Genomic DNA, 13,346 nt, shown 5'->3' with positions numbered 1-13,346 from the left:
AAAAAAAAAAAAAAAAAAAAAAAAAAAAAAAAAAAAAAAAAAAAAAAAAAGAGAATTACAAACTACCATTGTTAAGAATAACGTGAGAAACAACAATAATAGTAAAGGTTAGGACAGGAACTAGGACCGAAAAATCGAGAAGATAAGAATAAACTGAAAGAGATAGAGGTAAACTGGAGAGAGAGAGCTAAAGTATGATGTGTATAACCTTCTACAAGGTTAGGATACAGGATTAATCAGGTGACTTATATTATAAGTGAATAACTAACAATACTGGCAAATTTATCATTTACTTTTTTTGTTGAGTTATTGTAATTGGTCAAATTACAACGTACGGGTGCCCCTTACTCCTATCTGGTTGTGTCTCTATCTTCCTGATTGTGTTTCTATCTGCCTAATTGTCTGTCTTTCAAAAACTTCAAATTTTCCTCACTGTCATTATCGGAGATACTAAAAAAATTAAAAAACAAGGAAAAAGAATCTAAAATCGGCGTAGAAAAATTTAATAACCAATAGACCGACTCAAATGTATTGTTCACCTGACTTGTGCAAAAAAAACGAAAACCAATAGCATCAAAATCAACCAACCCTCTTTCTTAAACGACCCCCCCCCTCCCCCTTTTTCTTGAACAATCTCTCTTTATTTCTTTATTTCTTTATTTCTTTACATTTGGTTTTTCTTTTTCCCTTTAAGTAGTAGATTTCAGTGAGGAGTAAAAAAAAAATTTGGGGTAAAAAATTATTCGCGATGGCGACAAAACAACAGAACGGTAACTTTACAAGAGCTAGCGAGAGAGAGAGAGAGAGGAGAAAAAAAAAAAAGGACGAATTAGGAAGGGAGGGGAACAGATGATGTTATATAATAAATTACATAATACTACTCAATTAATGCTACACAACACAACCAAAAGCACTAATGTACACATACAAACAAAAAAGTAGAGCGCATACAAAGTTGTCTTTTTTTAGTAAGAAGATTTTTCTCTCTTAAATAACACAAAGAGATACATAATATACGATGCTATATATATACATTGGAAATATCCATAAAACATATCAAAGATTCAAATATCAATTTTAAACTTCACCTTTAACTTCAGCTTGAGCTGGAAATTGAACTAAAAACAGAAGTTGATAGTACTGGAACTTGAACTAAAAACTGAACTTGTTATTTGAACTTGTCATTGAAGTTGATATTGAAGTTGATATTGAAGTTGAGTTTTTAATAGAGCGGGTATATATATATTTTTTTTTGTTAGGTTATTCATATATTAAAGAAGCCTTTTTTAGTGATTATGTTTGCAAGTTCAGATAATTTATACAAAACTTTCCAAAGACCAGACAACTATTTCAGGAAAAACTCAAATGATTCAAAACTAGCCTCATCGTCACTATCCTCGCTCTCTTCTTCAAACTCAATTATCGATTTGAAAGGAGATTTACTACCTGATTTATGGCAAACTTCATCTAATGAATCGTGTGTTTCAGACACGTTTGACACTTTTACCTTGAAAAACACCTTTCCAACTTTTAACCTTAACTCACAGTCAAACTCACAGTCCCATTCACAGTGTCATTCCCCATGCCAATTGCAGGATAATCACCTCCATATTCATCAATTGCAATCTTCCCATTTAAATTTACATACATATGGAAATATGAAAACCGCGTTGCTACCATGTGTCCAACACCAACACCAACACCAACACCAACACCAACACCAGCAACAGCAACAGCTATCCTCATCTCATCAAGAACAAACAATTATTGGAAGAAACTCTCCACAACTATGGCGTCAAGTATCCTTTAATCAGCAACATACAAATTATAGTACTCAAAAATCCTGGAACAATAATAACAACATATTACACTCGCCACCACCGCCACCACCACCATCACATCAACACCAACAAGCTTCATTGCTTCAGCCAGAAGGTGTTTTTAACAATGCGCATAACCTAGTGGATAGGGAATTGGAGGCGTATAAAGCGTCTGAAGACCTTGTTAATTCGCAACAGATTTATTTATTGGATGAAGATGTACAATTGTTGAATTCGGAAACTCAACAGCTGCAGCAACAACGCCATAATCAGCATCACCACCATCATCACCACCACCACCACCACCATCAGCAGAAACTCTTTTCCGCCACAGAGCAGACATATACATTCACTTCACCCGAATTGAATACTACAATTACTCAAAAGGATTTGGTCAAGGCTGAACAAGCCCCATTCCAAAGTAAGTCCACAGTCAATACGCAGCTTTACAAAACAGAGTTATGTGCACCATTTATGAAAACAGGTGTTTGTACATATGGTGCAAAGTGCCAATTTGCTCATGGGGAACATGAATTGAAACACGTTGAAAGACCTCCCAAGTGGAGATCAAAACCATGTTCAAATTGGGCAAAATATGGGAGTTGTCGGTATGGAAATAGATGTTGCTTCAAACACGGGGATTAAAGAACCTTGAACTAGGGAGATTTTCTTATGTCAGCCTCTCAAAAATTTCGTATTTTCATTTGGGAGGAAAAGGTTATATATACTCATTTATTTATTTTGATATTTGTTCAATAGAAGATGAAAGGAAAAAGCTAAAAAGAAGACTCCTTGGGTGTTAATTTAATATTATGCATTTTCAACACAAGCCTACTATCGAGCAACACTCAGCTAGTGGAGCAACACTCAGTAGCGATACTCTGGATTATTACTCTGGAACATTACTCTAACAAAAAACAGAGCTGCAATGTCCTCTCTCTCCCCCCTCTCTCTACTAAAAACAGAGCTACAGTGTTTGCTCAAAGAGTTGTGATGTTTTCTCTCAGCTGTAATGTTTTCTCAGAGCTACAATGTTTTCTCAGAGCTACAATGTTTTCTCGGAGCTACAATGTTAGCTGGGTTTGATGGTGTTTCTATCTCGCTCTGCTCGATAGAAACAGTGTTATCTGGGTTTGATGGTGTTTCTATCTCGCTCTGCTCGATAGAAACAGTGTTATCTGGGTTTGATGGTGTTTCTATCTCGCTCTGCTCGATAGAAACAGTGTTATCTGGGTTTGATGGTGTTTCTATCTCGCTCTGCTCGATAGAAACAGTGTTATCTGGGTTTGATGGTGTTTCTATCTCGCTCTGCTCGATAGAAACAGTGTTATCTGGGTTTGATGGTGTTTCTATCTCGCTCTGCTCGATAGAAACAGTGATTCAGAGTTACTACAGTGATCAACTTTCTACAGCCTCAGAATAAACAGATACCACTTGAAAAATTGTGTGGTGATAAAGCGTGGTTTCGTGATATTCTCCACAGCGCCCAATCAATCAAGACTGAGACGAACCAAAAATACTAGACATAAAAAACCCAAAAGTCTCTCATATCCAATACTTCAATTCATTACTGCAACGGATCAAAACCTTTCCTCATCGACTGTTATAGTTGATGAAGAAGAAGAAGAAGAAGGGGAAATATAAAAACGTTGAAAATTTTTTTTTTTCTTTTGGGCGGTTAAGGTTCATTCCATCGACAACTTGATTCTATAGAGATTGTTTTTTTTTTTTTTCATAGCCATTGGTTGAAGGGGTTAGACTATTGTAGAAGAAGTAAATATACTCTTTCCTTTTTATACTTGTATGTCGGAAGTTAGTAAATGGGGAGAATTGAAGCCTTCATTTAAGAAAGGTATTCAAAGCTCGTCTCTTACAACTAGACTTTATACTTTAGAATCTGTTAAATTAAGTATAGATGAGATTGATGATTCTGATATAAACTCGATAGTTCAAACGTTATTAAGCACATACAACTACTATCAAGATGCGGATTCAAGAAATAAGGTGGTTGAAGCTTTGAAAGTGGTTGGAAAGCGAGATCTGGGGAGATGCTTACAATATTATGTTGAGTTTATCAATAAAGAAATATCGGGTCATCTGTTGGCGAAACGAGATTATTTGACGTTATTAGATTGGATTAATGCCTTTGTTGTTGAGTTAGCCGAGGCTAAAGGACTTTCAGACTTGTGTGTATCTGTTCAGAGTAAATTGTTTACAAAATGCATCGACAACAACAACAACGACAATTTTTGTAGAGCACAGCAAAGGATTGTCAAGTCGGCCATATTCACTACAAAGACGTCGATAGTAAAGACATTGGAAAAGGATGCGACATATCTCGACTTGGTAATAGAGAATAATCAGTCTTTTGCATTATTGGGATTGTTGTGTATGGCAGCAACAGAACTCATACCGACAAAACCTTCTATAATAGAGAAATTCAAAGCTTGCACGAACCAAATCTTGAATATATACATTAACCAAGTGTTATTGGGGAAAAAACCACCTCCAGCAAAAGTGTTGCAAACTTTTGGTACGTGTATTGAAACCTTGGTTAATGAGGAAAACTTTAGTCAATTGGTGCAACCGGCTATTGAGAAGTCAGTTTTAAGGTCTTCTGAAAATGCATTTGGAGATGTTTTACCATTATTTTTTCAATACTTGTCTAGAAAAATTGATATTTCAAGTAAACTTCTCCTGGCTATTTTTACGGGGATCAAGTCGCAAAAGGAACATGTCAGAGTTGGTGCTTACAAAACGCTTGAGTGGGTGTTAAAAAAAACCGATAAAGACTTGTGTGATGAGATATTGAAAGCAGTTAAAACTACTTCGAATGCGGAATCCAAATCGTTGCTATTCAAGTCTTTGTTGTGCGCGCAAAACTCCAACAAAGTTGTAAATGCGATACTGCCCTTGGTGAGTAAAGAACAGAACGAATTGTCGTTGAGCAGTTTGGTCAATGTACTCACTTTCCATGCATTCAAATCAAATTTCTCAGATGAATGCATTTTTCCGGTATTTATTACTGGCTTCAAATCGAAATTTCGTTGCGTGTGGTTTGTTGAGTTTGCAAATCATGCTTATGGTAAGCCATTCATTGCTCAATTTGAGCAGGTGTTTAATGAAACTTTGACTTCCATTGAACAATCGCCCAATTCTTCAATCAAAGTAATTGCATGTGCCTTTGTGGTTTCAGCTCTTTCTCATAAAAGGTCATGTTTGCTCAATGATACCAGACTTTTTGAGAAATTGAATGCAGTTGATTTGTTATGGTTTACCAGGGCCTTGTACGACGAAACTAATGGTTGGTTGTACGCATTATCGGGTTCGAAAGTACCCTACTCTGTAAGGAGATTGGCTTTGGAGAGGTTCAAAGTAGAAGCTGAAGTTAATTTGGCACTTGGTGAGGCCATAATTGATGCTTGTGCAGACTACCTACCCAAAGAGACCTATAATCTTAGGTTATTAGGACCGGTTTTTACCATATTGACCCAGTTGAAGGAGATTGATCAAGCAACAAGTAATATGGTTAAGTTGATCATCCTTGCTAGTGATCCAAAAATTGGCGTTAATGGTGGTTGGATTGGTCTTGTTCAAAGAAGTGGTCACAAAGTTGACATTGCGAATTTGGTAAAACACAATTTCCAACAAATGTTCGACCTATGCTGTAGAAACAACCGCCATCAATCACTTGCATCAATCAAAGCTTTAGCGACGCTAGCTTTTGTCCAACCCAAATTGATAAAGCCAATTGTCGAATTAATTGAAAAAGATTTGACCGTGGAACCTATTGATGAAACCTCACAATTAATCTACCATGGTACCGAGGGTGAAATGGTGATCGATATTCTTGATAAAAAGCCAAAGGCATTAGACAAAAACTCGAGAGATTACGAAATTAAGGCTTGGGAAGAGGAAATTGGCAGAGAATTGAAACAAGCAAAGAAGTTGACTCCCGAGGAGAAAAAATTAGTTTCTGAACAAGTAGCAAAAGAATCAAAGATAAGGCTTGAAATTCAACAAACTATTAATAAAGTCGAGTATGGTATTAATTTGATTGAAGAGTTAGCTAGGCAAGCCAAATTGGTTGATAATGGTGCTGAATACTGGTTCCCAACTAGCGTAAAAAAGTTACTCGAGCTTGCTACAACCAAGCCCAATGATTTATTCGGTACAAGCGCTACTACCGCATTTTTAAATTTGTCAGATTTAACCAGTTCCAGATTTGAAAGTATGAAAAAATTTGTTGGCGTGGCTATCTTACGTCTTAATGATGTTCAACTAAATGACGAGTTGCAGCAAGAGTCCTTGGTGTCGTTATGCGGCAGAATCTTGTATCGTATAAAGTTTCTTAGCGATCAAAGCCCATTAGATTCCATATCATTGATCTATGTTTTGCCGTTATTGACAAAGATCCTTCAACGTGGTCAAGTTGCCGCTTTTAGAAATTCTAAAAAATTAGCTGTTACATCAGAGTTTGTGGAAATTGATACCGAGGAAGAGCAATTACTCTTGTGTCTTGAGATAATCTCTGCACACGCAGAATTGTTTGCCGATGGTGAAATCCCTCGTGAAAGCATCTTGAAAATTTTGATATCACTTTTGGCTCTACCATCTAAAGCCAAAATAGCCAAGGAGTGCTTTTTATCATTATGTCCTTATATTGCATTGAACATTTCTAAACAAGATTTGCAGTTGTTGTTGCAAAATGTTGTTTGTCCTCATGTTTTTGTGAGGTCAACAATCTTGGAAGGATTGGATTCAGAATTTGAGTTGAGCTCATATTCGAAGGAGATATTTGTTGCTACATTTGATACCGACCATAATTGTCAAGAGCTTGCACAAACGATATGGGAAGATAACTTCTTATCAGTTGAAGATACAACAAATTTGTTGACGTTGTTTGGATTACCGGATTCAGGGTTACGATTGTCTGTTGCTCAGGCTTATACTGAAGCAGTTAAGCAAACGAATAAATTTTGCATAGAAGAATTGTTTGATTTTTATGTTGAAAAGAAGAATCCACCACCTCCACGCAAAGACGCGTTTGGTCTTGTTATAAAATCGACAATCGATCAGAGAGATCGTTGGGAAGAAAGATCTACGATTGCACTTGCTTTGAAGTTTCTCGTACCATTGCTAAACAAGGAAAACGTGGAAAAATTGATTAGATTCTTGTTGAATGAAGCTTTAGGAGATAAGGACGAAAATGTCCGCCAGCAATACCAAGACGCAGGTATCGAGGCTATTAAAGTACACGGTGCTGAGAATATTGAAACTTTTATTGGTATATTTGAGGAAAACTTGAGTTCAAATAATATCAAGGAGCCTGTTGTTATACTATATGGGTCATTAGCGAGCCATTTAGATGCATCGGACCCACGGTTGAAAGTTATATTTGAGAGATTGATGAAGTCATTGGACACGCCGAATGTACAATTTGCAGTTTCCGAATGTATTGCACCTTTAGTTTATGCATTCCAAGGTGAACTTGCCACATATTTCGACACCTTATTCGAAAAATTGTTTACCGCCAAAACGCTTGCTAAACGTCGTGGGGCTGCCTATGGAATTGCCGGTTTAGTTAAGGGAATTGGTGTCAAAGCTCTTGTTGATTATGACGTGGTACGTAATTTGACAGATGCATCTGATGATAAGAAAGATCCCATCAAAAGACAAAGTGTCTCCTTGGCTTTTGAAGCTTTATCAAAAAGTTTGGGAAGATATTTTGAACCATTTGTATTTGAGATATTACCGATTATTTTGAGATGCCTTGGAGATGTACAAAATGAAGTGAGAATAGCAACAGATGATGCGGCTAAGGAAATTATGAAAAATACCACATCTTTTGGTGTTAAGAAACTTATACCATTAGCCATTTCCAATTTTGATGAAACCGCTTGGAGATCAAAGAAAGGTTCTGTTGAATTATTGGGTGCCATGGCGTACTTGGATCCAGAACAATTATCAGCCTCGTTATCCATCATCATTCCTGAAATTGTTGGTGTTTTAAATGACACCCATAAGGAAGTTAGAAAAACTGCTGAGCAATCGTTAAAAAGATTTGGAGAAGTTATTAGAAATCCCGAGATTCAACAAATTGTGCCATATTTGATAAACGCAATTGGGGATCCTACTAAGCATTTGGATGAAGCTTTGGATAGGTTAACAAGGACGCAATTTGTGCATTATATTGATAGCTCCTCCTTGGCGCTCATCATTCACGTTGTTCACAGAGCAATGAAGGATAGATCCGCATCTACAAAAAAGAAAGCTTGTCAAATAGTTGGTAACATGTCTATCTTGGTTGATTCGAAAGATTTACAACCTTACTTGGGTGACTTGGTAGAGGAATTGGAAAATGCTATGGTTGATCCAGTTCCTGCAACAAGGTCAACAGCTGCAAGAGCATTGGGATCATTAGTTGAAAAACTAGGCGAAGATCAGTTCCCAGAATTGATTCCTAAATTGATGAATACATTGCAAGACGAGTCAAGGTCAGGAGACCGTCTTGGATCTGCACAAGCATTATCGGAGGTTATTTGTGGTCTTGGTGTCAACAAGTTAGAGGAACTTTTACCATCCATTATTAGTTCAGCTAGCTCGCCTCGTGCAGCTGTTAGAGCTGGATTTATGCCTCTTTTATTGTTCTTACCAGTATGTTTTGGGTCACAATTTTCACCATATTTGAGTAAAATCATTCCGCCAATTTTGAATGGATTGGCTGACCAAGACGAAGAAATTAGAGAAACGGCATTGAAAGCAGGTAGATTAATTGTCAAGAATTACGCAAAGAAAGCTGTTGATTTGTTATTACCGGAATTGGAAGCTGGTTTGTCCAATATCTCATATCGTATTCGTCTTTCTTCATTGGAGCTTACTGGAGACTTACTCTTCCAAATCACGGGAATTTCGGGTAAGAATGAACTTAGCGAGGATCAAATGGTTAGTAAGACTTTAGCCGATATGTTGGGTCAAGAGCGTCGTGATCGTATTTTGGCTGCATTATTTGTTTGCCGCTCTGATGTTGCAGCAATTGTTCGCAATGCAAGTGCAGATATTTGGAAAGCTCTTGTCTCAAATACTCCACGTACTGTTAAGGAAATCTTGCCTTCTTTGACTAATATCGTTATTAGCAAATTGGCTTCTGATGATGAGACACAAAGAACTATTGCAGCTCAGACTTTGGGTGATATGGTTCGTCGTGTTGGTGCCAATGCATTACCGCAGTTATTACCAACATTGCAAAACGCTAAGGATCAAGAAGGTGCATGCATTGCATTGACTGAGTTGATCAAATCCACATCTTTGGAAGGGCTCACAAATTATCAAGACACGTTCCTTAGTATTATACATGATGGATTGATTGCTCACGATAAACCTACAAATAACGCAGCTGCTCAAGCTTTTGAAGAGTTGCATAATAAAATGGGTAACCTTGTAATTCATGAAATTATTCCCCAGTTGTTGACAGAGTTGAATGCAACAACAGTTGTGGCATTAAAGGAATTGATGGCAACGAAATCAGACATTATCTTCCCTATTACGTTACCAGCATTGCTTAAAGATCCAGTTAATTATAGTGCTTTAGCTTCATTGTCATCGGTGGCTGGTTCTGCTTTGTATAAGAAGCTTTCTCTTATCATTAATACAATGATTGATGGAATCATGTTGGGAGAGGAAGACCTTACAAAAGAATTTAACCAGGTGCTATTATCAGTAGAAGATGACGGAGCACACATGTTGATGCAACAGATTATATCATTGATGAAGAATGAAGATCCAAAGAGGAGGGAAGTGATATTTACACAGTTGAGTAGCTACTTTGAAGAAGCTACCTTGGACTACTCGATGTATCTTGAGGATATTTTTTACCAAATGATTTTGTCATTAAGTGATCCTTCTCCAATAGTGGTCAAGGGAAGTATGGAAGCATTAACCACTTTGGTAAAGAAGCAGCCAAAGGAAGTATTGGAGAAATTAGTCAAACCTTGTAGTCAAGCTCTTAAATTAACTGGATTTGAAGTTCCTGCTTTTGCTATGCCTAAAGGACCAAACAGTATTTTACCAATATTTATTCATGGTTTGATGTATGGTAGTTCAGAACAAAAGGAGTTGTCGGCTTTGGCCATTGCTGACATTATAGAAAAGACACCGGCCGAGAATTTGAAATCGTTGGCAACAGTAATCAGTGGTCCAATGATAAGGGTTATTGGAGAAAAGGTTGCTACAAATATCAAGTCTGCCATATTAGTTGCATTGAACAACCTATTGATCAAGATTCCACAATTTTTGAGAGCGTTTATTCCTCAGTTGCAAAGAACTTTTGTACGTTGTTTAAGTGATGCTTCTAATGACACCTTGAGAAAAAGGGCAGTTGTTGCATTAGCCACCTTGATCAAACATCAACCAAGAGTTGATTCTTTAATCACTGAGTTGGTAGCAAGTGCTAAATCAACTGAAGATGCTGGAGTCAAAGCGTCTATGTTGCAAGGTATGTTGGCAGTTGTAGAGACAAAAGGCGAGCTTTTAAACGAAACCTCAAAGACGAGTCTTTTATCGCTTGTTGAAGATGAAAGTATTGATTCTGTTTCCTCGGCTAAACTTTTGGGATCGTTGGCAAATGTGTTGACTAAAGATGAAAGTCAAGTATTGTTGCAAAAGAGGATTTTGAATAACCAATCAAAGTTTTCCATCTTGGCGGTTAATTCATTTTTGAAGTATGCACCTGACTTAATCAAGGATAATTTGAGTGTTGTTGAGTTTGTAATTAATTGTTCGAATTCCACTGATGCATACATTAGTGACAATGCCACAATTGCTATTGGTAAAATATTATTGAGTAATGATACTGGTATTGGTTGTGATAGTGGTGATGGGTTTGCGTTACAAGAGAAGATATTTAAGCAATTGGCTAGTTTGATTATCCAACCAAACTCTTCTTCGCCAGACACCAAGAGGCTAGCATTAATTATTGTGAGGGGTGTTGCACATAAGAACAAAATTCCTGAAGAATTTTTGGATTTGCTTGTTCCTAGTGTTTTCCAATCAGTTCGTGACCCAATAATACCAATCAAGTTGGCTGCTGAAAAGGCGTACCTTGATCTTTTCCATATTGTTGATAAAGGGCTTGAAGGTTTTAATAAATGGTTTACAGGAAAAGAGGAGATTGTTACAGTTATGGGAAATACTATTGTACCTCGATCGATTGGCGATTATACTAGACGAGTTGCGGTGAGATTGGCAAATGTGGAAAGAGAAAGAATTGAACAAGGAGGAGATGAAGAGACGCTATTTAGTGATAGAATTGAAGATGAAAATGAGATTTGGTCAATAGGAATATAGAACAAACATGAACACTTTTTTTTTTTTATTAGTAAAAAAAAAAAAAAGAAAGATATATACTATTATTTCACCACATAGGTAAATTCAAACTTTTAAAACTTGGTAATGCTTCGCTCGAACTTGGCGATAATTTTGGTGTAGTTGGTTTTGAATGCAAAGGAGTTGTCGGTTTTATTATTGATGAGGCATTTATACCGCCCGTAGTAGTGCTTGTATTGATAGCAGGAGCGGTATTTGCTGGAGTCATTGCTAATAAAGTAAGATTTGTACAACTATTACTAGCAGATATCAAAGGAGTTGAGTTTGTAGATAGGCCCAATATAGGTGAGTTTGGTAAAGTTTGGTTTGAACGTTGGTTATTGATTTGATTGTGGTTGTAACTGTGGCTGTGATTGTGATTTGCACTGCCGCTACTACTGTTATTGCTACTACCCAATCCATTAAAACTGTGATTTTTCCCATACTGATAGAATTTGGGACTGTTAGGTCTTGATTTTTTCAACTTTTGCTTGATATAATCTATATCTGAATCTTGAGCAATATGAGTTTTCCGACTAGGTAATGACAAGTTGATATTGTTTGCTACATCCACCAAGGGGGTCATTCTAGGAAACGAGTTTGAAAACCGACTGGCCACATTGGATAAGTATGTGAGATTGATGGTGTCTGGAAAAAGATGTGCATTTGCACTATTTTGGTATGTTGTATCATGGTGAGAGGAAAATGTGAATTTTGTTGCTACCGGGATTTTCTCTCCATGTGATGATGATGTTGAAGATGGCAAGCGTATTGGTGATGGTTGTAAATTGAAATGATCAGTTAGTGAAGGGAGTGATTTCGAGGACTCTAGAATCTTCAATTCTTGAGTTGCCGCCAGTACCAATATATCTATACTTGATGGATGTCTAGCTATCGATATTGAAGAGTCTTGATTATCAGAAGATGATACCTGAGAAGAAGAAGACAAATCTTCTTGCTTTCGTGATTTTGTTTTAAGAGTCGGCGTTGCATTAGGAGTCAATGGCTGTGGTTGTGATCTAACTTTTTTCAACACCACCACCACATCTTCTTCTTCCTCTTCTTCCTCTTCTTCTTCCTCTTCGTGATGCTGATGCTGATGCTGTTGTTGATGCTGTTGTTGATGCTGCTGCTGATGCTGTTGTTGTTGTTGTTGCTGCTGCTGCTGCTGTCGTTTGTATTGGCTAGTTGAAGTAGGGGGCGAAGAAGGTGGAGATGAGGCAGGAGCTGGATTTGCCAACTGGATACTTTTAGTGTCGTCGCCATTAGTGGAATTATTGTTCTTTGGTGATACAAAAATGGCAGCATCACTCTTTTTCTTTTCATTCTTTTTATTCTTTCTTGAATTTGGATTTGTATGGATTCTCAAATGTCTTGTTAACTCGTCTGATCTACTAAATTTTTTCGAACAACCGGAGAATTTGCAAAAATGAGGCTTTTCCCCTGTATGAGTACGGATATGTCTCGTTTGGTGCTCTAATCTATGAAATGCCTTGTCACAATGAGGACATTTATAGGGTCTCGAGCCGTCTCTTTTGCTTTTAGAGTTTGTAGGTGTGGTATTTGTAGGAGGCAAGGTTGAAGGAGATGATGTGTGTGAGTTTGCGTATTGGGGCGGGGTAGTAGCAGAAAACTGAGCGGGCCCTTGGTTAAATGAGGGTTCACGTTCAAGCAAAGGCTGCTCAAGTAAAGGCTGCTCAAGTAAAGGCTGTTCCAGCGACCATGGCTGTTCAAGTAAAGGCTGTTCCAGCGACCGTGGCTGTTCAAGTAAAGGCTGTTCCAGCGACTGTTGCTGTTGCTGTTGCTGTTGCTTGTGGTACAGCTGCTGCTGCTGTTGTTGCTGCTCATGAGACTGTGGCTGTTGCTTGTGGTACTGCTGCTGCTGTTTTTGTTGTTGTTCCAGTTGTTGGTGAAGGTGTTGGTATTGGTATCCCTGTTGAGGGTCCACCATAATAATATTGTTCATTATTTTGAAATAGTAAAAAAGGAGTCAGTTGATGATATCCTGTTACAATACAAAGTGTCGTTGTGGCCTACCAAAAGCAATAGTGATGTATATGTATATGTGTATGATATTCCTTTTGAATAGATGAGTAAACTAAAAAAAAAATTTGGGGAATTAATAAAACTGGAGTAAATTATTAAGCGCCCAGTTAAAGGAAA

At 37.4% G+C, this 13,346-nt stretch overlaps 3 protein-coding genes across 3 annotated transcripts; 2 read left to right on the top strand and 1 right to left on the bottom strand. All coding sequences in view use genetic code 12, as the record gives it.

Annotated features, from left to right (window-relative positions):
• Positions 1-1,295: 1,295 nt before the first annotated feature.
• Positions 1,296-3,243, top strand: ZSF1 (Zsf1p; the record flags this gene model as incomplete). The annotated part of the gene is made up of 2 exons (XM_049324118.1): positions 1,296-2,428; positions 2,847-3,243. The coding sequence occupies 2 exons, from the start codon at positions 1,296-1,298 to the stop codon at positions 3,241-3,243; spliced, it is 1,530 nt and encodes a 509-aa protein (XP_049180071.1).
• Positions 3,244-3,623: 380 nt separating this feature from the next.
• Positions 3,624-11,165, top strand: GCN1 (Gcn1p; the record flags this gene model as incomplete). Its single annotated transcript, XM_049324117.1, has 1 exon — positions 3,624-11,165. One exon carries the CDS (start codon positions 3,624-3,626, stop codon positions 11,163-11,165), a length of 7,542 nt encoding a protein of 2,513 aa, XP_049180070.1.
• Positions 11,166-11,232: 67 nt separating this feature from the next.
• KGF56_002844 (uncharacterized protein) lies at positions 11,233-13,149 on the bottom strand (the record flags this gene model as incomplete). Its single annotated transcript, XM_049324116.1, has 1 exon — positions 11,233-13,149. The coding sequence occupies one exon, from the start codon at positions 13,147-13,149 to the stop codon at positions 11,233-11,235; it is 1,917 nt and encodes a 638-aa protein (XP_049180069.1).
• Positions 13,150-13,346: the final 197 nt, after the last annotated feature.

This window comes from Candida oxycetoniae (genome assembly GCF_023343755.2).
Source record: "Candida oxycetoniae strain CBS 10844 chromosome Unknown scaffold24, whole genome shotgun sequence".
NCBI classification, from domain to species: Eukaryota; Fungi; Ascomycota; class Pichiomycetes; order Serinales; family Debaryomycetaceae; genus Lodderomyces; species Lodderomyces oxycetoniae.
The sequence above is the reverse complement of the archived record's forward strand: the minus strand, read 5'-3'. Positions and strand labels throughout refer to the sequence as shown.